The sequence below is a fragment of the Lynx rufus genome, unplaced genomic scaffold, assembly GCF_022079265.1.
Source record: "Lynx rufus isolate CCGP_SWC_20201006 ecotype Redwood Valley unplaced genomic scaffold, mLynRuf1.p SCAF_18, whole genome shotgun sequence".
Classification (NCBI taxonomy): domain Eukaryota; kingdom Metazoa; phylum Chordata; class Mammalia; order Carnivora; family Felidae; genus Lynx; species Lynx rufus.
In genome coordinates this window covers 30,254,712-30,279,381 of record NW_025814832.1, presented here as the reverse complement: position 1 = coordinate 30,279,381, position 24,670 = coordinate 30,254,712, and the positions used below count along the sequence as shown (strand labels likewise).

The 24,670-nt window shown below is 46.5% G+C and overlaps 2 protein-coding genes and 2 long non-coding RNA genes across 6 annotated transcripts in view; 2 read left to right on the top strand and 2 right to left on the bottom strand.

Annotated features, from left to right (window-relative positions):
* The first annotated feature begins 5,116 nt into the window (after window positions 1–5,116).
* LOC124513450 (CMRF35-like molecule 1) lies at window positions 5,117–10,107 on the top strand. The gene is made up of 4 exons (XM_047081462.1): window positions 5,117–5,156; window positions 6,505–6,834; window positions 7,169–7,292; window positions 9,685–10,107. The coding sequence occupies exons 1-4, from the start codon at window positions 5,117–5,119 to the stop codon at window positions 9,785–9,787; spliced, it is 597 nt and encodes a 198-aa protein (XP_046937418.1). The 3' UTR covers window positions 9,788–10,107.
* A 2,913-nt stretch (window positions 10,108–13,020) lies between these two features.
* On the bottom strand, window positions 13,021–14,732 carry LOC124513451 (uncharacterized). The gene is made up of 2 exons (XR_006962386.1): window positions 14,143–14,732; window positions 13,021–13,311 (listed from the first exon to the last, which is right to left on the bottom strand). It is a non-coding gene; the product is annotated as an uncharacterized LOC124513451 (long non-coding RNA).
* Window positions 14,733–15,173: 441 nt separating this feature from the next.
* Window positions 15,174–23,258, bottom strand: LOC124513445 (CMRF35-like molecule 2). The gene is made up of 5 exons (XM_047081453.1): window positions 22,951–23,258; window positions 22,631–22,837; window positions 19,952–20,296; window positions 17,570–17,681; window positions 15,174–16,634 (listed from the first exon to the last, which is right to left on the bottom strand). Exons 2-5 carry the CDS (start codon window positions 22,668–22,670, stop codon window positions 16,367–16,369), a joined length of 765 nt encoding a protein of 254 aa, XP_046937409.1. The 5' UTR covers window positions 22,671–22,837; window positions 22,951–23,258; the 3' UTR covers window positions 15,174–16,366.
* LOC124513453 (uncharacterized) overlaps window positions 22,832–24,670 on the top strand; it is a 21,784-nt gene continuing 19,945 nt past the window's right edge. For all 3 annotated transcript variants that reach the window (XR_006962390.1, XR_006962392.1, XR_006962391.1), the window contains exon 1: window positions 22,832–22,999. This is a non-coding gene — a long non-coding RNA (uncharacterized LOC124513453). The remainder of the gene's footprint in view (window positions 23,000–24,670) is intronic.

Sequence of the window (24,670 nt, the reverse complement as noted above, 5' to 3'; positions counted from 1 at the left end):
AGGTCATGATCTTGCAGTTCATGGGTTCGAGCCTTGCATCGGGCTCTGTGATGACAGCTCAGAGCCTGGAGCCTGCTTCAGATTTTGTGTCTCCCTCTCTGTCTACCCCTCCCCTGCTCATGCTCTCTGTCTCTCTCTCTCTCTCTCTCTCTGTGTCTTTCCTAAAAAATAAATAAATAATAAATAAACACTAAAAAAAAAAAACCCAAATCTCTACAAAACCAGAACTACAACTCCAAAAATGAGTGAAAGTCCACCTAATTCTACGGATCTCCAAACCTTGCTTATTCCTCTCATAATGTTGGTGAATATTAGGAAAGATTACAATATTGGAAGAAAAATATTCTGTTCTTTAAAAAGAAAAAAGAGGTAAAATTTAAATAGCAATTACCCCGAAATCCTAGGAAAAAACTATTTTTATATTCTTTCTATCCCTTGAAATTATAAATCTTACCATGTCTTTGAAATGTATACACAACCCACAATCTCCTGAGAATGAAGAACAAGAAAAAATAAAGAGGGAAAGTGGCCCTTTTAAAATACAAACTGTTGGCAGGACTCATGTGCCCAAACTCCAGCCCCTCTGATGTCAGGCAGAGAGGCTCCAAGGATCCTCCCTGGAGAAAAGTAGACCCTTGCTCTGTGCTTTTGTGATATAAATTCTCTACCCCCCCATCTTCACTAAGACCTAAGGGCCTTTTTACAACACGTAAACTCTAGGGGAAAGTTTGTGTTAAAACAAATAAATAAACAAAACAATAGAGGGAAGTATTTAAAAATTGGGCCTGTCATGTCCTCTCCACAAATAGTAGTACAAACAAAATTAAGATTTAGTTTGTGTCTTGTCTGTGTAGTGTGTGTGTGTGTGTGTGTGTGTGTCCATGTTGTACATGTGAGATATTTTCCCTATCTCTGGGCAGTACTGCTAAAACTAATTTGCAAAAGAGCTCTATTGAGTTAGTTTGAAGGCAAGTACTCGTAAGGACTGGGCATTCTAAAACCCAGAAAGGTAAAAACTCACCCAAACGTGTTTCAAGTTCACACGATCTGGGAACATATTCAGTAGTAAAGTGAATTTAAGGTTGCTGGTTTACTTATAAGGGGTATGGCTGAAGAGTTACCAGCTTTAAATAGAAAACTTTTATCCTGCTTGCATTTACTAAAAACCAAATAAGGTCACAGTATCACTGTTGCACTTGACCAGGAGAAAAAGAAACCTTAGAATAATTATTAATTTTTACCTAATGCCTCATGAAGCTTTAAGGTCAGTCTGAGTATAATTGTTTAAAACAAGTAAATTAAACTGACCTAACTACGATAAACTAATGAGCAGAGATTTATCTGCTTTTGTCTAAAGATATATTTCGGTCTTTAATAAACAGATTTCATGCTTTACAGAAAGATTGTATTATGAAAAAGCACATGTTTTTAAAAATTCCAAAATATATCCATTAATGTGCAAATCTAAAGAGTTTTGGTGTAACAGAGTTCAGAACTGCTTACTAGTTAGTTTTTACTGGAAATTAAGGTTTCTAAGCATTAAATATTCTAATTAATGCAATTAAGACTATTAATAAGGGAAACAACTCTGTATATGAAGACAATAAAACATATGTTTTTGTGAAGAGAAGGTATGAAGAATAAAAAGACATATTTGTTGAGGGAACAGAAGCTTTCTTTTCCTAAAGTGAAACCATTTATTTCAAGACGAAACATTTAAAACAAAATCTGAGTATTAAAAAGAAAGTTCTGGGAAGTTTATAAAGAAAGAATCTTTGGGAAAAAAATTCTATGTGTGGCCAATACTGGCTAAGATCATGATAAAGTTAAAGAAGTAAATGAGTTTTAACATCAAAAGTGCACTTTTGTAAAGGTTTTGTTTTCTCTATAAAAAGTACAGAGTTGGCTTGAACTAATGGTCTGCTCCCCATAAAAAATTGTAAGCAAAACTTGATCTTCTTATCTGCCTGAAACCCATGATTCTGGCGACCAAAATAATTTCCTGTGTTTATCAATCTTGGATACCTAAGAAAACTGAGTGGGTCTGAATATCCAAGGAGTTACATTTTGGTCTCATAGCTATGTAGCCTTCTATATTTGCCTTGAATATCTTTTACTGTCACGTTGGTGAAAAGGATATTTAAACATTGTTTCTTAATGATTTATGATCCTACTCAAATATTCAAACCTTTTCAAATTTTTGACACTTGAACATCTCAGAGATTTTGTAAGCAATTGAACTAATGAGGCTACTTGGTACATTTACTTACACGGGAAGCATTCATTGCCAAATAAGTGATATGAAAACCTCTTAGATTATGTTTATGTAGATATGTTACTAAAATTGTGTCATAAAATTATATGAAACTCCTACATATCTTATATCTCCATATGATATTATCTGGAAGTTCTGTGTGTCAAAGAAAGATCCAGATTTCCATGCCGGCTGCATTGGCAGGAACTCCGCAGATCTCTAAGCATGGCCATTTTTACGCCTTTTTTTAGACAGTGATACTTGCACTCAGATGCCTCGTTACATGAGGCATGTGCTTCACTTTCAAGGAGATTCAGGGGAAAACTGCGAGGACAGGTTTCTAATAACTTCTAGACCTGAAATCTGAATGAAGTAAAGGTTTCCAGAACTAGTGGAAAACCAGATTCAAGCAGAACCAAAATTAATAACGACTTGCAAAAGATCATTATACTCTTTATGGCTTTTTGTATGAAACATTAGTGCTTTTTTTAAATGTTGTGTTTTTGCAGATTTAAGGAAACTTTGTCTCTTCAGCTAACTGACTTACAGCGATTTGATAAAATACACCTTTGTGAACAAATTCAAGTATTTATCTTTTCTCCTTACCTGAACCCTCCAGAGTTCAGAAACTCTCAGTCAGTATTCATATATTTTCTAGCAATCTATTTGAATCTATTGAATCTATTTTTCAATAAGAATCTGTTCTCTTTATGACAGGACACAATGGGAAACACTGCGTATATTACCACGCTGGGACTGGAAGGTCATATTTGGGAATGACGTGCTCAGATGTGACCTGACAGCCTTAAAGAACTCAGGGTGATTTCATGGAGCCAATAAAGCCCCTTGGAAATACCAGACTGATAGCTTGCTTACAGAGTTCCCAGCAGCCTTACCAGGTGAGTAAAGAGGGTCACTTCCTGGCAGGTGCAGGAACCCCGGGATATTTGCGGGGCCTTGAGAAGAGAGGAATTCACCCAAATCTACACGTATTATAGGCAAAGTCTGATGGCAAGTAATTGGCTTGGCTCCTGGCCTCAAGAGGCTGTTAAACTTCATCTGGAGACTTTTTATGAAAACTTCCAGCAAAGCAGGTTGAAAGAGCCAACTGCAATTTTTGTTGTACTTCTGGAAATAGTCAGGCCAAGTTTTATGGGAAATGACTTATTTTGCAAACAAATTAGTGTTAATTTCATTATCTTTGGTCAAAGAAGTGATTATAGAGAGAAAATATGTTTCAGTAACACATCTTCATACATTTTAGATTTTATTACTATTCATTATATACTGGATTAGGTCCTGATTTCTTCTAGTGTCTTCCACCACCAGCTACAACGTTCCAAATCGACATTCTGAGTTTTCTCCCACCTTTCTGACTTGGAATCCTTTGAGAACTAAAACTGCCCTTCTCCTGAGGTTCTGCTAAATGTAAACCACTTACCTAAACCTGGAGAAATCCACAAGAACTCATAACCTACGCAATCTTTGTGCCTATCGCTCAGCAGGCCAAGCAGAGATCACCAGAGACATTTGAACTACAAACCCAGGGGACCTGTCTGACTGCACAGCCTGCCCTCACTCTATCTGAGATGCTTCGAGTCCAACATCTAGAAGTCTGCTCCACTGGCTGCCCTCACAACTCGGAAACTGGCTGAACGTTTGATCCAGTCATGAACCATTGGGTTCCTCTTGTTTCCATAGAAAAGCCTCTTGTTTCTTACCTGATTACTTGGACCACAGGCCTAACGTTGTGAATCCACCCGCATCACTGCCTTCTGGAATGAGTTTGCCTAAACTGACCTATCATCTGGATGAATAGACCAGTTCAGTTGGAAGAAACACGTACCAGCTGAACTGTTAATGTGTGCAACTGCAGAGAAGCTTACATTTAAATTTGATCTGAGTAACCCATCTCTCTGGCAGGATATACATTTGTGCACCAAACATTTACTGGTTCCTTCCCTTTGAAATCTCAGTCCCCTACCCTCTTCTGCTTAATTCGGGATGACATTTGTATCTCTTTTGCCTGACTGCCATGTCTGTGTGGACTCCCTGCACATATGCTATTAGATTTGATTTTCTCTTGTTAATCTGTCTCATGTCAATTTGAGTCTTAGTCCAGCCAGAAGGACCTTGAAAGGGACAGGGATTCTTGCTCCCCTTCCCTCCTGGGGCTGGCCTGCCACGCCCTCTCCTACTCCTCTGGCAAAGCCCTGGACTGCTCCACCTCCAAGTCCCCCACCCCTGCAAGACCTTCTGAGGGTGGCAGGTGGCAGGGAGAAGACCCCATGGCCTTTGTCTACGGAAGACTAGAGTGGTGGAGGCAGGTGGAGAGGGATCCCTGGGCTCAGGGACCATGTGTTGGGACAGATTGACTTTAGGGGTAAAGATGACAAGAAATGGCATTTGGAGCACATCTGAGCTGCTAACAGGGTGGACAGTTCTACAGGCTCCAACAGCCATTAAAGTGGAGAACTGGGCTGGAAGATGGGGGGGGGCAGGAAGTAGGTGCGCACAGACTGGAGGTGGTGCTAGAGTGGGGGGTGGGGGGGACAGGCAGGGACCCTCCCCAGAGAGCAGATCATCAGAGTCAGACTCTAGGGGATGCTGAGTTGAGGGGCCAGAGCAAGGAGTGGGGCCACCTCATCACGTCAGCCATAAGCTCCGAACAGTCGCCGCTGCTTTGCACCAAACTAATGAAATTAGGAAGTAACTGAAGAAAAAATTGAGGGGAAGTAGATGAGAGAAAACAAAAAAGGATAATTTAGAAGAGAAGGTAGGTTGCCTCTGTGCTCAGTTCAAGTCTCTGGAAGGCAGCTGGCATTTGCTGAGCACCAGGGAGACAAGCCAGGCAGGCAGAACATGCGGCTGCTCCCGGTTGTGATCCTTCTCGTCGTCCAAGGTGAGTAAGGCAGGGGCTTACTAAGTACCTGCAGGATCAGGATGGGACACAGATAGGGTCTGTCCTGAGAGAGATGGCAGGGCCTTTCATATCCAGACATTTACGTATTTATAAAACTTTTTAAGTTTTGTTACTTGAAAGGTACAAAGTTAAATGTTAGGGAAAGGAAATAAATAACACGTACAGTGTCTGTTTTCTAGGCACAGTTTCCCAACCCTGGCAGAGAGAAGGATAGACAGATGACAGATGGATGGATGGATGGATGGACACATGACAGACACACACACACACACACACACACACACACGCACACATACCTAAATGCATGAGTTCCTGAGGAACTTTGAAGAAGCACAGATGCTCAACCCCCAGTTGAGACCCACTCAGTCAAGGTGAAGTTCAGGCAACTGGATCATTTAAAAACTTACACATCTGGTCTTGACTTGAAGCTTGAGCCGGAATCCTCTCTTCTGAAGACCTCAGACAACAGGGAGGAAGGCAGGCAGCAAAACCAGGGTGACAGGCTCTCTGGAGAGTTGCTCATCCCCACACCAGCCTTCCTGGGTCTCTTCTCTGGATGATCTAAAGACAGATCATCATCTAGCGTCATTAGCACAACACCTGTGACAGGGACAAACGGCTCTGGTTGTACCAGGAGTGACCAGATTGTCTGCAGAACCAGACAAACCATAGAAAAGACACTGTTGGAGATGAGACTTAAGGGATGAATATAAGGGTTTGCTTCCTTCAAACAGAGAAGAAAGCACATTCTAGGCAGAGGGAACAGCTTGCATTAAATTATAGAGACACAGAAGAACAAGGTGTATAGGTAAAAAAAAAAAAAAGAAACAAGCAATCACCTGTCAAGTGAGTGTGTTTGGTATGTGCGTGTGTGTGCGTGTGTGTTTACTTCTGTGCCATGTGTCGATTCAGAGGCTGAGGGTTTGTAGGTGTGCGGAGTTTACAGTATTGGGGCATAGATGGGGAGGGGGCCACACTGTCTCACCAGATCTGGGATTCAGAAATACACCTGTGGCTGCAGTGTGCGCTCTGTGCTGCTGGGAGAGGTGCTGCTTGAGGTCGGGCAGGGGACGGTGGTCAGTAGGATGGTGAGCGTGCAGAGAGCCCTGTATTGGTTAGGAGAGTTAGGAGCCTCAAGGGGGATTCACAAGAGGGGTGACAAAAAAGAAATCCTGCAGGGGATGAAGGGACAGGAGGGATGTGGCAATTAGACAGAGGGCAGAGGCTCCTGGCTGGTCTTCAGGGCAGGGCCAGAAGCCCCAGCGGCGCCCAGGTCAGCTCTGGGCTCAAGGAAGGATAAGATGCATGTTGGGTTTCTGTTTTCTAGGCCACTTCTCCACCTGCGTGCAGAGAACGGTGAGAGGCACGGCAATGGGCACACTGACCGTGCACTGTACATATGGGCGGGGTTGGGAATCCTACAAGAAATGGTGGTGTCGTGGGTACGAGTGGGATTCCTGCAAAATCCTTGTTAAAAGCACCGGGTCAGAGCAACTGGTGAAGAAGGGCCGAGCATCCATCCAGGACAATCACAGCCGGCGCATATTCACCGTGACATTGGAGGATCTCTGGTATGACGATGCAGACACCTACTGGTGTGGGATTGAGAAAGCTGGAAATGACCTGGGGTACAAAGTGTACGTGGATGTTGACCCAGGTAGGTACTACCCTTCCTGTGCTCTGGGACCCTGAGTCCCACCCCCAAAGGAGTCAGGACTATTTCTCTGTCTTCCCCGATGGATGAAGGGGAGTCTCGAAACTCGCCTACAACTATGCCTGCCGCTGAAAATCCCTCACGCGGTGGCAAACTGGTGTTCCTCTGGAAATATGTATTCATATTTGGGATAAGAAACCAAAAAGATGCAAGAGAAAGCCAACTTGGCTGAGCAGTGGCACTAAGACAGAAAGGTTCTGCACCCCTGGGGGTGGGGTGTGGAGACCATGGGAGCCACCTGTGACACTCACAACCATGCTTTGCTCTGTGTGTTTAGCCCCTGATCCAACAGACTCTCCCAAGCCTGTAGCAAGAACAGCAGCCAGTAGAGCTTCCTCTCCTCCTTTTACCCAGGGCATCAACAGCAGCCAGCCTATTGTTCTGATCAACCCCCACAGCAGGTGAGCACAGCTGAACCCACAGACTTTCCCACTGCTGCCCTGGGACAGCTCTCCCCTGGGGCACTCTGACAGGGGCCCCCATTGGCCCTTCTGATGTTTCCTCTGCTGGGGAGAAACAGGTCTGCACTGGGCCCCCTCTTTGTACCTCTGAGTCCTTAAAGAGCTCCCCCTCCCCACAAGAAACCTAAGCTAAGTTGTTCAGCTGGGCTGTAGGAGAAAAGCTTCTGGTCTCCTTCTGACCTGCCTCCCAACCCCCAAGCAGCCAAAACAGGCGCAGGTGCTTTCAGCCTCAAGTTGCCAGAAGGGAAGGGCTCTGGATTAGCTCCCTGTGGCTGCTGGAGCAAATCACCACCACCCTGGTGGCTGAAGGCAAAACGATGTTATGATCTTAAAGTTCTAGAGATCAAGGTCTGGGATGAGTCTCACTGGGCTAAAACTCAAGGTGCTGGCAGGGCTGGCTCCTCCTGGAGGCTCTGAGGGAGAAGGGCTTCCTTGTCTTTTCCAGCTTCTGGAGGCCGCTGCACCCCTGGCTCGTGGTCTCTTCCATCAACCAGCAGGGGTGGTTGAGTCTTTCTCACCCTCATTACTCTGACACTGGCTCTCCTGTGTGCTTTCATTTATAAAGACACTGGTGATTCCATAGGGTCCACCCAGATATCCCAGGATCACCTCCCCATCTCAGGGTCAGCTGGTTGGCAATCTTAAATCCATCTGCATCATTAATTCTCTTGCGCCAAGGAATCTAACACATTCAGAGGTCTGGGGATTAAGACATCTTTGAGGGGGAGTCATTCTGCCCACTGTCAAGGGCAGGTCCTTGTTCCATGGATCCAGCCCTCCCCTCCCAAGTGCTTGGGAAATGCTGGGAAGGAGTGGGAAGCTGGCATTCCTGCTATCTCACATTCCCAACATGGTAGAGAGGTTGGGCCATCAACCTGAAGCCTACCCCCTCAAAAGCATCCAAAGAACAATGAATTAACTCTTTCCTCAAAGGGCACACCCCTGACTCAGTTTCACCCCGTCGGAGTTCAGGGTGAAGGTGCATTTTCTCCCAGATGCCCCTTCCATGGCCTACCTTCCAGTCCACTCCTTCTTCCTTCCCTTCTCAAGGACCAATTCCTTGTAGCTTTGTCCTGCTGGACAATGTGTATGAATGAGGCCAGGCACTTGTCTCATGCTTCACAACTGGCTTTTGTCCTGCTCATGACTATTTGGAGACCAGTTGTTCTGTGGAGCCAGGAGGGGAGGATGAGGGACTTTTAGGAGACTGAAGGGCACGGGTGGAAGCCTGTAGGTGGAGAGATGGGGCCGCAGCCCCACAGGGATTGGAACTTGGGAACAGAGCACAGTGAGTTCAAGGATAATTTCAGGAAGTACAAGGGAGCATGTCTTCTCTGTCAAGAAAACCCCCTGTGAAATGCACATGACAAATCTTGCTCAAGGCAGGCAGAAGGAGAGAACAAAGCTGGCCTGCATGGGGGCCCTGACACTGCTTGTGGGGGAGGGGATGAGGCAGAGGGTGAGGACATCAGACTCTTGGATACTGATGCAGACTCCCAGGGGGACATATGTGAGCAAGGGCCCAATGGTCCACTAGACCATGTGTCCACTGTTCAGGGTGTATGAGATAGTGCACCTCCTATGTGCTACCAGATGGGGTTCAGAGTTGGGAGAGACCCCTCCCAAGAGAAGCCAGAAGGTATTCAGCCAGGCTGAATGGTAATATGAAATGTTATATGAGATGAGCTTGAGAGAGGGCAGAATTTACACAAGCTGGGACAGAAGTAGAATCAAATAGGCAAAGGGAAACCTTTGGTCCTGGCTGGCCTGCTGCTGAGGTGGAGGGGATTTGGGGGAGGCAGCCGACAAGCAGGATGAAATCAGGGTGCAGAGGTGCTGGAGCCCAGGCTAAGGCTGCTGGGAGGCCCCTGAATGCTTCGCCTTGGGCAGCATGGCCGTGCCCTCAGAGGGGCTTTTGGGCAGGGACCGGGGCTGGCCTGTCCTCCAGGTCTGGGGGCGGGAGTGAGGGTGGACAGGAAGGGCCTGGAGCAGCCCCTGAAGAGGGATCCCACTCCTGTCAGCACGATCCCTGCTCAGGGCCCTGCTACACAACCTTCACTTTGTGCTTTTGACCTTTGTGAAGTTGCCCCTGCTTGGGTCCTGCTGTGACTGTGATGTGGGGAGTCCGGGGGACTCCAGGGGAAGATACGTCAGTCTGAGCAGGAAAAACACAGCCCTCTCCCCCACCATGGACACCCCCACACCCTCTGAGCTCTGGTCAGGGAAAGGGCAATGATTACATTTCTGAGACAGATGGGGGTCCCTGTTAGGTGAGGACTCCCTGCGTTCTGCCGTCAGGAATAAACTCTGGCTCCGTCCCTGCTCTGCACAGGTCGGGGATCTTGGCCTTCAATGTAGCAGCAGAGAATCCTCCTGTGTGGATCCTCCTGGTACCTCCTTTCCTTGCCACCCTCAAGTGGCTCTGCCAAGGATAAATAACTATTACATCGTTCAGGACTCTGGCCAATGATGGGTTTTCCAATTCCAGACCAACCAGTAAGCTTAAAACCTGGATTAAATCAACAAGTTCCGAGTGTGTCCACAAGGACAAAGCCCCTGATGGGCCAGCTGCACAGAGGTCCGCCAATTCCACCTTCTGCTGCATCAGCGCCTCCAAGAAAGAATTCCTTGAACGTAAAAGATGGAAAACAGGGTTGGACCATCGCCCAACCCACATCTGATCTGTTTGCCCTGTATATTCCCTATTAAAATCTTTGGCCTTCTTGTGCTCCCTGGAAATTATTTTGTTTGGACATTCTTTCAATATTTTATATGTGAGAGGACAACCCTTCCATTCTAGAGGGCGGGAAGTGACTCTAAATCCAATGCTAGAATCCGAATGTGTCTTGGAACTGGGTGGTTGTGAGTATAAATTTGTTGAAACTCATTGAAGTCACTCTTTTTCCCTCTGTAAGTAATCAATGTTTTGCGGGGAGGGGCTTTGAAACAATGCAAATATTCCTGTCCCCTTATCTACATCAGTGGCCTCCAAGCACAGGGGATTCACCCAGTCATCACCAGAACAGTTCATTTCTGTTCCTCCATTTGTCCCTTGGCCTCACTGGTCCTTACGTGCAGGGGCTCCATGGACTGTTTGGACTTTTCCATTGAGATGGACAGATCTGTCCCCTTCTTGCCTGTGACGCTGCCCATCCCCCAGGCAGCTCACACCCACCATCACCCACTCCTGGGTTTGGCCTGATCTTTGGCCTTTCCATGCTCCCACACCCCTAACCTCCACCCCCCATCTCACCCCAGCTGAACAATGCAAACCCAGGATGCTGGGCTCTTTGTGTTTAACTTCCTCCCACTTACTCATCAAAAACTAACAACACAAAAACAGCCCTTTTCTTTTTAAATTTCAAAGTTATACATTTTCCTCTCAACCGTTTGGTTTTTCAGGGGTGTTTTTTTTTTCTCTTTTACTTACATTTTTCCTGGGTTCTGTTCTTTTTTGTCTCTATATTTTGTTTTGAACCATTTTGGGGACTTATATCTCTTTTCTGAGCTCCTTCCTTAGAGAGGTCATGTTGTCTGTAATTTCTCTTAGACTGAGCCAAACTGGCCGTCTGGACTCCTCCTCTGTGTCCTGGGGCCCTGGTGCTCATGAAGCAAGTTCTCCAGCTGCATTTTTTTTTAAATAATGTATTGTCAAGTTAGCTAACATACAGTGTATACAGTGTAGTCTTGGCTTCAGGAGTAGATTCCCATGATTCATCACTTACATACAACACTCAGTGTTCATCCCAACAAGTGCCCTCCTCAATGCCCATCTCCCATTTGCCCCAACCTCTAACCCTCACCCCCATCAATCCTCAGTTTGTTCTCCGTATTTAAGAGTCTCCTAGGGTTTGCCTCCCTCTCTGTTTGTAATTGATTTTTCCTTCAATCCCCTATGGTCTTCTGTTAAGTTTCTCAAATTCCACATATGAGTGAAAACATGATATCTGTCTTTTTCTGACTGACTTATTTCACTCAGTATAATACCCTCCAGTTCCATCCACATTGTTGCAAATGGCAATATTTCGTTCTTTTTCATTGCCGAGTCATATTCCATTGTATATACATACTACATCTTCTTTATCTATCCATCAGTTAATGGATATTTTGGCTCTTTCCATAATTTGACTATTGTTGATAGTGCTGCTATAATAATTGTGGTACGTATGCCCCTATGAATCAGTACTCCTGTATCCTTTGGATAAATTCCTAGTAGTGCTATTGCTGGGTCATAAAGTAATTCTATTTGTAATTTTTTGAGGAACGTCCACACTGCTTTCCAGAGTGGCTGCACCAGTTTACATTCCCACCAACAGTGCAAAAAGTTTCCATTTCTCCACATCCTCACCAACATCTGCTTTTTCCTGAATTGTTAATTTTAGCCACTCTGACCAGTGCGAGGTTGCATTTCATTGTGGTTTTGATTTGTATCAAAACATCATCACTGATGATGAGTGATGTTGAGCATCTTTTCATGTGTCTGTTGGCCAGCTGGATATCTTCTTTTTTTTTTCCAATATATGAAATTTATTGTCAAATTTGTTTCCATACAACACCCAGTGCTTATCCCAAAAGGTGCCCTCCTCAATACCCATCACCCACCCTCCCCTCCCTCCCACCCCCCATCAACCCTCAGTTTGTTCTCAGTTTTTAAGAGTCTCTTTTGCTTTGGCTCTCTCCCACTCTAACCTCCTTTTTTTTTTCCTTCCCCTCCCCCATGGGTTTCTGTTAAGTTTCTCAGGATCCACATAAGAGTGAAAACATATGGTATCTGTCTTTCTCAGTATGGCTTATTTCACTTAGCATAACACTCTCCAGTTCCATTCACGTTGTGGATATCTTCTTTAGAAAAGTGTTTGTTCATGTCTTCCACCCATTTCCTCACTGGATTATTTGTTTTTCATGTGTTGAGTTTGATAAGTTCTTTATAGATTTTTGATACTAACCCTTTATCTGATATGTTATTTGCAAATATCTTCTCCCATTCCACCGTTTGACTTTTAGTTTTGTTGATTGTTTCCTTTGCTGTGCAGAAGTTTTTATCTTGATGCGGTTCCAAAAGTTCATTTTTGCTTTTATTTCCCTTGCTGCTGGAGACATGTCTTGACATGTTTCCAGCTGCATTTTGCTGGTGCTGTGTTACTCTCCTTGAGTCTGTCAGTGAGGAAAGATGCTGGTCCATTTTCAACTAGAAGCTTCCTTTGAATGTGGTCAGGGCACTGCAGAGAGGGTTGGGTGGGCAGGGGGGTGTTCTACAGCAGCAGGTGACTTCTTGTGGAGAACACCTCCCACCAGTGCTGACAGCCTCCAGCCCACATGATTCTGATTCATGCCTCTGAAAAGGGCAATACCTCCAGGCCCAGGAGCCCATGCATGTTACCACGTGGGGAGTCGGCCCCAGGTTCCCACCACAGGGCTGTGTCTCCCAGGGGCCTCCCCTCAGCCCACTGTGCATCCGGCAGAGGCAGTATGTTTCCTCTGAACTGTCCTGCCTGGGACTGGAACGTCCAGTTCTCTCTGCTTAGATCTTCTGTGGGGCACAAAACAGCAATCTGCCTGTAGTGTCACAGATTCTGTGGTCAGGAATTTGGACAGAGTGCAGCAGGGATGGCCTGTCTCTGCTCCAAAAAGTCTGGGGCTTCAGCTGGGAAGACATAATGGCAGTGGAGGCGGTGGGGGGGGGGACCTAAATGTCTGGGTGCTACTGTCATCTGGAAGCTTCTTTTCTGCGTGTCTAGAGCATGTGCCAGGTTGATCTCAATCTTGATAGTTGACCTGAGATCCTACAGGAGGCCTCTCCATGTGGACCTGGGTTCTGAGAAGGAGAGTGTCCAAAACAAACATTTCAAGAAATGGAGGATGGAGCTCCAGGGTTCCTTTGGGCCTGGCCTCAGAAGTCACACAGGGTCACTGTCACCATACTCTATCCATGCATTCTGATGTCCGATGGCGATGAACACTGTTTTTGGGGGGTAAAAAAAATGCTGTTTTTATACCAAAAAATTATTTTTATATACAAAACATAGATGATCAGTTGATAGATGGATCGACTGATCGATATATAGAACATAGGCATATAGCATATCTTTGGTATTAAAATTTCATACCCATGGCGGGGGGGGGCGGGTTCTAATAAAAGAAAATTACTAAACAGCCTCCTTAGGAGGATATCCTTAGGAGGATAATTACGGGGAAAAGTTGGGAATCTGCTCTAAGCTACTGACCTCACAGCCCTGGCCCACCCAGACTCAAGGGGAGGGGACACACCCTCAACTCTCAAAAACAGGAGTGTCAAGAAATTTACAGTCCCAGTTTAAAGCTGCCACCTGGAAGAATCTTAATATAGTGCCTTCACATCAGATTAAAGAACGAGGGGCCCAGAAGGGCTGAGGCCCCCGGCCCCCAGTCATAAGGCCAGGGAGCAGACTTGGACCTGCCCCAAGGAAGGTCCACACCACGATACTGTGAGTCCATCTGTGCACTGGACAGGTCAGGTCCCAAGTCTGCTGGGGGCACCATGTGGCCCCAGTGTAAGTACTGAAAGGCCTGAGAAAATTAAAACTTAAAAGCTTCAGTTACGGGAAACTGAAACCTAACCAAGCTTAACCAGCTTGTTCCGCTTCTGTACAATTGCTTGGCGCGCCCGTGTATTTCTGATCAATCATAGTTGCCTGGCACAACCGTATATTCTTGATCAACCATTGTTACTTGGCACATCCGTGTATTTCTGATCAATCATTATTGCTTGGCACATCCGTGTATTCCTGATTTTCCCATGACTTGTTTGTACCTGTTTATAAAAGGGGTGTAAAAACCTCTCTCAGGACCTCTCAGCGTCACCGGCAATGAGGGCGCAGAGGTCCAGGTTCGAACCTGCAATAAATGACCCTTGCTGCTTAGCTTTGACTCTGGATTCTGGTGGTTCGTTTTTGGGGGTCTCTTAGACTCTGGGCGTTTCAGTACAAGGCAGACACAACGATGCTCTGAACTTTCTCTGCTTTACTCACTGGTCACAGACTACATCCGAGAGTTGCATGAACTTATGAATAGGTTTTGCTTGGATCACAATATTTATTTAAGTGGAGGTTGTTGCCTATATGTACACATGAGCCATTTCACTCCTGGCTTCTCTTTTAAAAGCAGAAATGCTGGAAAACAGTGGGTCCACGATGCTACATGCTCCACAGGGTCATCAGAGTGTTTAAGACCTTCCAGGGGCTCCTAGGGTTCCGGGACACCACTAAAGCACACAGATTAGGAAGGAAAAAATAAAACTGTGCCTCTGTGCAGGCAACATAATTGTGTAGAAAATCCCAAGGAATCTATCAAAAAATTTTTACCAAACTGCTAGAACTGGTAAATGAATTTAACAAGTCACAGGAATAAAGATCGATACACACACACATACATACATATATACACATACATACATACACACACATACACACACATGCATGCACACACATACACACACTCACACATACACACATACACACACTCACACATACACACATATATACCAACACATATACATACATACATAAACACATACGCGTACACACACATATACACACCTACACACACAATCTTACTTGTAAACTAGCAATGAGCATGTAGAAAATGAAAGGAAAAGTACAGTGTTGTTCACGAGTGCTCAAAAAGAAGATAAAATACCCAGGTATAAATCTAATAGAACACATGCAACATCCAAATACTTAAATTTACAAAACACTGGTGATAGAAGCCAAGGAATATCTAACTAAATTGCAAGAGGTACCATGTTTATGGACTGGAAGACTCAACATAGTAAAGATGTCAATGTTCCCAGTATTGATCTATAAGTTTAATACGATTCCGATCATACACAAGTTTACTTGAAAATTTATCTGGAAAGTGAAGAAACGAGAATGCTTGAAATAATTTTGGAACAGAATAAAGTACATCATAAGCTTCTTTCTTGCCCATCATTGTGCTTCCTACACCGCCCTGTGTTTTATTAATAAGGTCTGGATGTGCCTCCCTGGCTGAATTTCTCCTTCAGCGGAGTCCTGGGCCAGTCCCAGCTCTCCTCCAATGGCCCTGCCCTTGTGGGAGCCACGCCAGGGTTCAGGTTCTGAGTGTGGCGGCCCTGCCTGCAAACTCAGTGTTCCAGAGCTTGGAGTGTTTTCTGGAAACTGGCATCACTAGCCCAGGGAAGGCTTGGGCTTGGTGGAGACTAGGAATTGAGTGAAGATGGTGACACGTGCTTATAACAGACTGTGCGCCTCGCTGCAAACTTCAGGGAGGGAGCCGTTGACAAGCATTCAAATCCAACAGAGCCCTTTCCAGGGCTGGTGTGCCCCTTGGTGGCTGTGGCATCATGTCAACCTGATGTGGGGAGGTACTCCTCACCTCTGTGTCCTTGTCTTTAGAAAACTGTCTGCTTCTCCTATGGAAAGCACCAACTGTTGACAGGTGGCTTCAGCCACACTTCTGCTACAGTGGACTGTCCACCAGCCCTGTGTGCAGGAGGCCCACCAGGGTGGAGAATTCTGGGAGTGATATTGGGGGCACCCACTGCAGCTCCAACCAGCTCCAGGGCTTTAACCGAAAGCTCTTCAGTTATGGCCGGCCCAGGCAGAGATGTTTGAGCACAGCGTACATTCCCTGATCACAGGGACACAAATGAGGTTGAAGCCCTGTTGAGCCCGAAGACTGAGACTATGCGGGGTAAGTCCTCAGGGAGCCTCCTGGCTACAGGGAGGAGGTGGTTATTACCCTGGGAGAAACTGAGCTGAGGAGCTTTTGTGGCAATGAAAAGAGTAAAGGGCTGGACTTTCCAGTAACCTCTAGAGAATTCTTGCCCTTGAGAGGTAGGCATAAGAGCAAGGGGCCAAGGGATCTGGGATAGAGAGAGGAGGACCCCAAACACTGGCCCAGGAGACTCATCCTTCCTGCATCTGAGCACTTGCAGCAAGTGTCATCCAAGATCCAGGATTCTCCCTTGAGACACAGGAACAATATCTCCAGAAGACTTAGGTGCCTCCAGAATCCAGGGACTGCTGCCCCCCTGCCCTGGAGTCCAGAGTCTGAAGGTCTCTTCTATCTGGTCTGAAGGACTGTATTCCTGGACAGGGCTTTCCTGGGGACGGTGCACTACGTGATGGCTTCTCTTTGTCAGGCTGACTTCCTCCAGGGCCCTTCAGAGGCCTGTTCACCCAGAGGACAGCACCCACCAATGTCAAGAACAGGGGCAGCTTCAGGAAGACCAGGAGCAGCAAGTGGACACTGCTGGATGAGGACCTGTCCGGGGAAATAGGGACAGAAAGTGAGCTGCCTCCTCAAGGGAGTGGGGCCAGGACCCTTCTCTCCCCACCTGTCCCTGCAACCTGAGCCCAAATCACTTAGGATCAAACCTGGAAAGGACATGTATCAGGGCAGCACTTCTCTGGGCCCTCTCCCCTCCCTTGATCATGAAAGCCACCCCCACCCTCACTTTAAAGTCCTTGGGGCGCCTGGGTGGCTCAGTCGGTTGAGCGTCCAACTTCAGCTCAGGTCACGATCTCGCGGTCCGTGAGTTCGAGCCCCGCGTCGGGCTCTGGGCTGATGGCTCGGAGCCTGGAGCCGGCTTCCGATTCTGTGTCTCCCTCTCTCTCTGCCCCTCCCCCGTTCATGCTCTGTCTCTCTCTGTCTCAAAAATAAATAAACGTAAAAAAAAAAAAAATTTAAAGTCCTGACCCTTGTCCTCCGTCCTGCAGGACCTGACAGAAACATCATGGCCTTTTCTGGGTATCTTTGGGAGGAGAAAAACAGCCTGGAGCCAGTCCATCTCCCTGCCCTGGACCCCACAAGCGGCTCCTGGTATATAGGATCTATGATACAGCCAAGACCTCTGGAGGCAAGCCCGGGTTGGGAGGACAGAACCAGAACCTGGAGTCCAGAACCAGGTGGAGAAGTAGAGGGGGTGGGGTAGGGTGGGAGAGGCTGCACATCCACCTGAACCAGCCTCCTGGTTCCCTGTAGCTGCCCCATGTGGGAGAGGGTTCACAGAACAAGTGGTATTTTCCGTGAGGAATCCCCATGCAGCGATGGAGAATGTAAAAATCAGGACCAGAACTGGAAGAAAACCCAGCAGACAGTGAGGTAAAAAGAGCATGGTGTGTTGTCAGCCCCCACCCAAAGGTCCCATAAGGCTTCTGAACCCCTTCTTCTGTGATCTGTAGGTTGTGATCCCTTACCCCGAGCAGTGGGTCAACACTTCCTCAGCACTGAAGTTCTGCTTGGTACTCAGCCCCGGAAAGATGTCAGATGCAGCTTGACATGTGGTCTCCTCTGCGGTTTTACTTGATGCTAGAGACAAGTCACACATCAGGTGCTGCCCTCTCCCTAGCCATGCATGAAGTGCCCATTTGGACCCAATGTTGCACACCATCACCCACTCACAAAAGGGACTCTGAAGCTAGACCCAGGCCACCTCCTGGATGGAGTGAGCCCCTCAGGGACCAAGTGAGACTTTTCAGAACTGGTCGTAAAAGCCACCTCTAGTAAGTGCCAGGTCTTTCTTTCCATCCCAAGTCTGACTCTGCCTGGGGTGACAGCAGGGGTCTCTCAGGGGCTTCCCCAGCTGACGAGGAGCCCCAGAGGGAGGAGGGACGGGTATGAGTCTAAATAGATGGAGTCAGGTCAATAGAAAGTGAGTACAGGGGCAGACTCCATCAGGTGCAGCAGGAGCACAAAGGAGGACATGGACCTCAGCTACTTTCCAGGCAAAGGAAAGACATGAGGGATGGTGACCCCTAGCGGAGGCCGCAGGGATTACAAGATAGTTTTAGGACTCGAGCCTGTTTCCAGGTTGAGGTAAAGAGTGTGGATAATCGATGGAAGAAGGATACAGATGCGCAAAGAGAGAATTTCGCTCAAGGGAATGGAGAGGCAAGGAGCTACAGGGTGAGAAGCCAGCTTCAGGATGACTGTTATTGAACAGAAGGAAACTTCCTTCCACCTAGAAGGGAAAGACGGAAGAATGAGTTAAGCAGCACAGAAGGGTGTAAGCGCAGAAGAAAAGAAATTGAGAGAGTTCACGTCTGGTATCCCGTACTCCCTTAGTAAGGTAGAAGAACAGGAGGGTCATATTAGAAACCATGAATTTGTATTGACACCCACAGTTGCCTTCTGTGACTATTCTTCAGCAGTACTGGAGCAAATAGATTTTAGGTAGGGGATCAATTTGCCCTAGCTTGCCTGGGACTTTTCCAGTTGTAGCACTGAAAGTCCTGCCTCCCAAGGAACTTGCCAGTCCTGGGCAACCCCCAATGGTTGCTCACCCTAATTTTAAGATGGATCCGGGGATGAAGTTTTTGAGAAGTAGGTAGGGAAATGGTGCACAAGAGTGGAGGGTACTGGTGAGAGAAGAAAATGTAGTCTTCCATGAGGGTTGAGGAAGGAAGTGAGATCAGGGCAGGAGCAGGATGGGTAACAAATGGGGAGAGAGTGGAGAGAGGCATCAAAGGATTGGAGGCATATGTGAGGTTGAGAATAGATAGGGCCAGTGGGGGTGAGGGTGTGGGAAAGCTGATGCACAGAAAGCTGTCCAAAAGTACAATGTCTGAGTGTAGGGTTCTGAACATGGACCAGTTTGGGGTGACAGCAAGCTGTGCAACGTTGCCATGGAGTGGAATTCTGGAAAGTGGAAATGTGGGCCACTGCAGTCAAGAAGGCCATGGAACCCAAGAAAAGGATGTTGGACTAGTTATTCATTAAAAACTCCCAAGACAATGGCAGGGATTAGGGAGTAAACTAGAAGCTAATGGAAGGCCATGCAAAGGAGAGGTAGAGGGGTGTGGCCATGTGACAAAAGTGTTAAAGGAGGCAGATAGGACAGTAATAGGTTGGAAGCTGTAATGAAGGGGTGGGAGAATTTGGACACAGCTTCATAGCCCTATAGCACATCGAGGTAGGAGAAGGAGCAGCTTCCACTCAAGAAGCTTATTTTTTGGGGGCGCCTGGGTGGCGCAGTCGGTAACCGTCCGACTTCAGCCAGGTCACGATCTCGCAGTCCGTGAGTTCGAGCCCCGCGTCAGGCTCTGGGCTGATGGCTCGGAGCCTGGAGCCTGTTTCCGATTCTGTGTCTCCCTCTCTCTCTGCCCCTCCCCCGTTCATGCTCTGTCTCTCTCTGTCCCAAAAATAAATAAAAAATGTTGAAAAAATTAAAAAAAAAAAAAGAAGCTCATTTTTTGAAATGAGAGGAGTGAGGTTAATTTCAGGACAGTATAGTAGAGGGAATGTTCTGTGAGCAAGTTGAAGATGTATATACAAAGAGCTTATTTCCTTTAGTGCAGGTTTCCAAAGGGCATGGTGGAAATAGCCTTGGTCCAGCAGGGAGGGGCCTCCCAGGCAATGGAGTGAGAGAGTAAGGGCACCTTGGGTTACGCACCCCCACCCATGCCAAGGCTAAAGGGTCAGTCACCTCTCTCTCTGCCCTCATCATAGGCTCTTCCCAACACCACTGGGACTAAGGACTAGACAAGGCCTAAAGACATTCTTCAGTATGGCACCCATCCTCATCCCCATGTTCAGTCATGTCCCATAAGCTCCGCTGATGGAGTGAGAAGATCTCTTACCTGGGGAAACAGACACCTTAACCTGGACTGAAGTGCCAGATGGCCAGAAGCCCAGGTACCATGTTTTCCGAACTCTACACCAGTAGGATCCAGCATCGTCTGCAGTGAGGTTCTCCATGGTCACGATGAAGGTGAGGCGATCAGCATGGTCTCTGATAGACACGCGACCATTCTTTTCTTTCGCTTCTCCCTGGGTCTCCACAATATTGTCACATGTGCCCTCATTCTGCCCTCGGCACCAGTATTTTTTATAACTCTGGTACTCTTCCTCATACTGACACTGCACACTCAGAGAGCCACCCAAGGTGCCTGTCACAGAGCTGGGGCCCGTCAGGGACAAAGAGCCTGGAAAACACAAGCCATGTCCCAGGACTCTATCTCAATGGGTCCCCTCAGTAGCTGTATGCCTGAAGCCCAAGGGGAAACTTGCCAAGGAAGTATAGGTGGTTCCAGGCTCAGGTGTGGGGACCTGAAGGGACATCTGAACTTAGGACCTAAGCCAGAAGGTTTGGAGACTACAGCCAGAAAGATGAGTAGAGACCTGTGCTCTCTAAGCCCAGAAACACTGAGTAACCACATAGGGATGCCAGCCCTTGGGGACAGGGAGAATTGGAACAAAGCTAGTTCTCAGCAGAGTGAGCTGTCTTGCCCTGTCCTTAGACTGGCAGCCTTTGCCAGACGTGAAATTCAGTCACACACAAAAATATTTCCCTTTGGAGAGAGGCTCTGCATTCTAGGTTTTCTGCAATTCAAATTGTTCTGCAAGAGTACAACTTCTTGTTTACTCTGCTCTCCACATGTTCTCAACAGAGGAAAAGTAAACCCCTGGCTCTCATCCAGACTACACTTGAGGGAGGAGTGACGCATTGTTGAGAAGGGCTCAGTCCCAAGGAGACCCTATTAGGCTTCTCGACAGAGGTTTGGGGCATGAGCTGACTCTCTCCCATTGACCCCCCATCACAGTACCCGGAGCCTCACCATCTTTCTTTACAACTTTCTCCCCTTCCTCTCTCAGGCTAGCCATACAACTCTTTGGGGTGCCCTCTATAAAAATGTAAAGTGGTCACACATTTCCAAATGGTGTTTATAACCCCAGTGTGTGGTGGGTGGGAGAAAGTAGGGACAAGCAGGAAGGAGCTGAGCCAGGAGCTGGGATGGAAAAAAAAGAACCAAAATTCATAAGTGACTCCAAAGTTTCAACCTGGACCCAGGAGGAATCCTAGGGTCAGCCCACGTGCGTCTGGAGAGGTCAGCCAGTCCACATGAAGGAGTGGGAAGAGGTTTCCAGTCCAGTTTAATTGCACCCAGGCTAGGGCACTTAGACAATTATATCAGATTTAAACAAGCAGATGTGAGCAAGCCGTGATAGGCCGGTAAACTGACTCTGGGTAAGGAACAAGGCGGGGTGAGGGGAGTCGAGGAGTAGCCATGGTTTATACCGTTTGCCAATTTCTGTGGTGTAAATGCTCTCACCACGACTGATTTCAGGCCAACAACATGCTGTCACTGGACACGGGGTTGGGAAGATAAGCCCATAATCTGTTCTTATGAGCCGATGCAAGCTGGCTTCAGCCACTACTGCTTTGGATGCCCATTTCATTAATTACGGTAACTCAGAAAACATCTATTATCATCGTCACCCTCATTCAAGACATTTTGAGCACCTCCCACGTGTAATGAGATGCATCTCTTTTAAACGTCTTTCTGAGTCTAAGATCTTGGGGCTATGAGGGCTCTGGGGGGCCTTGAAGATCATCCTGTCTACTCTACCGTGTTACTGAAAAGAAAATTATGTTTTGGCCAGTTGCACCCAGCTGGTATTCTTCCTTTAAACCTCTGCCTTTTCCACTCACTATTCTGGAACAGTCCATGATTATGTTGGGCAGGTTCCATGTCGTAAAAATTATTCTACAAACATGAAGAATACCGTCTGATTTTTACCCTAAACTTACTTCCTGTAGAGAATGGGCTCTCGTCCATGTTGAATGCTTATTTTTAACAGTTTCTATTCTGAAACTCCAACCTTCAATGGACAATTTTATTTACCTGCCTGAACTACATCTTGTTCCAGAAAGGGTCCGAGGTGGGTGCGGAGGATGCCATTTTAGATCCTTCATTAATTCCTACTAACAAACCTTTCCAACCCCTTTAAACTAAGCTCTGACAAAATAGAACTATTGCTAATTTTTTAAATCTCCATGATCTTTAATATCTCTACACTTTTTCATAAGCTATTCCCACTTTCCACTCAGCCAATTTATTCATCTTTCAAGACCAATGTCCAGTGGAGCATCGGTGAAGAATTGCACCTGGTCAAGAGCAGTGTTTGCGGCCCTTGTTGTGCACCTCCACACCATATAAATAAATCTCTTTCTACAAGAAGTTCAACACTGTATCATACTGGCTTGACTCCCTCATTCAACTATGAGTTTCTGACTGCAGAAGTTTCTCTTAAACACAGCACCCAGAATGCTCCTGGCACACATCTGGTGCTCAATAAGTGTATGTAGGATCTGTAGGTGAATGTCTGAGTAGATAGAAGGATACACAGATGGATGAATGGATGAGTCCTTCTTGTGTCTGCTGAGACTTCACCTCTGGCTTGAACCCAGGATAGACCTTCTGCCCACTGTTCCACCCCCTGAAATGCCAGGTACCCAAAGCCCCAGCCTCACTCACCTGAGAGGCAGAGAAGGAGCAGAGCTGGGGACAGCCACATGGTCCCGTCTCTCTGGCTAGTGTCCCCAGCAAATCCAAGTCCCAGCTGGAATCCAGGTGTTTGTGACAGAGCCTAGGGCATCCACCTTCTACTTGTTCAAGTTTCCTTTGTGTTTCTCTCTCATTTACTTCCTTTTTCTTCTCCTAGACACTTCCTAATTTGAAGGCCTACTTAGAAACAGAAGAATGACAAGAGATACTTCAGAGAATGGACTAAGAACAACATGGGAAATCTGCTGATTTGTGCTTCATCTAATGACAATATAATGTTTGGATCATACCCCAAGCCTCCATGAAAGCCAATCCCAATATATGAAACCTCCAACAGAGGTGAGCCTTTGAACCTGCCTCCCATTCTTCTTCCCGTCTGGGTTTGCTTGCTTGACATAACCAGCTGCTCCTGCTCTCTGGCTGCCTACCTTGGGGTCATAAAATATGCCCACTTAAAGATCAGGGGTGAGGACTCCCCATAACTCTCTCAACCATAACCTCCAGGCAGTTGACCTCATACCCTTTCCTCTAACCTAATCTCTCTCTTGGCTCCAGACCCAACTTTCTGATTTCCTGTGAGGATGCTCAACCTGTTTGTACATTATCAACCTAATTTAGTATACGGGTTTTGGTTAAGGGTCTAGATTCTGGAGTTATGCAGATTCAAATCCCACCTCCATTATGTACTACCCATGTGCCCTTGGGCATGTTGCTAAATCACTCTCTTCCCTAGTTTCTTCATGTATAAGGTAGAGTAGTTGGTAACCATTCTTGCACCATAGGAAATAAATGAGTGAACAAACACAAAGCATTTGGCACAGTGCCTGGAACATAGTAGTAACTACTCAGTAAAAATGTTAAATATCTTTAGAATAGTCCTGGAACAGGACTAACTTCTCATCTGGTCTATCAACCAGCTGTACATTCCCTCCAATTCAACTTACACACCAGAGGCATATTCTTCTCTAAGACACAGGTATCTAAACATGTAATTCCAGGGATAAATAACCCCCATCATTTTCTTCTCTTTCCCAGTGGTTGATACCCATAGCCTATAACCTTCACTATCTTTTGAAACTCTCTACCAGATTATCTGTCACTTCAAACTTGCTGTAAGGGCACAATTTCTTATTTTCCTTCTTTTACCATATCTAATGAAATATGGTATACATGTTGAGCCCCAGAGGGAAAAAGCCACATGGCTCCTGCTTGCATGTATGTGACTAGTCACTCAACTGGGGGACCCAGAATGAGTGGAACTGATGGTAGGCACAACTCTGTGTACCCTGTTCTTCAGCACAGACAACAGTTGGAGGTTTCCATTCTCCCATCAAGAGAATCAAACAGATCTTCAGTCACCTAGGTCCTGCTTTTACATTGTTTTCTTCTGCTTTCTTTTTTCCCCCCAATCTGATCCTTGAAAAATTTTTTTATAAAATAAAGGAAATTGGAATGAGCAAAGGCAAGCAATAATGGTTTAAAATTTATAAAATATGTCTAATGTGGTCACATTTCATTATCCAATAAGAAAGGACAAATTCTAGGGCGCCTGGGTGGCTCAGTCGGTTGAGCATCCGACTTCGGCTCAGGTCACGATCTCGCGGTCCGTGAGTTCAAGCCCCTCGTCAGGCTCTGGGCTGATGGCTCAGAGCCTGGAGCCTACTTCCGATTCTGTGTCTCCCTCTCTCTCTGCCCCTCCCCCGTTCATGCTCTGTCTCTCTCTCTCTCAAAAATAAATAAATGTTAAAAAAAAATTTTTTTTTAAAAAGAAAGGACAAATTCCAGGCAATATGGTAGACTGAGCCAATACACAGACTGTCTTCTAGCTCCAAACATGGAAATCCTATCTAAAACGCAACCCAAGGGGCATCTGGATAGCTCAGTCAGTTGAGCATCCAACTCTTCATTTTGGCTCAGGTCATGATCCCAGGGTAGTAGGATGGAGCTCTACATCAGGCTTTGTGCTAGGCATGGAGCCTACTTTAGATTTTCTTCTCTCTCTCTCTCCCT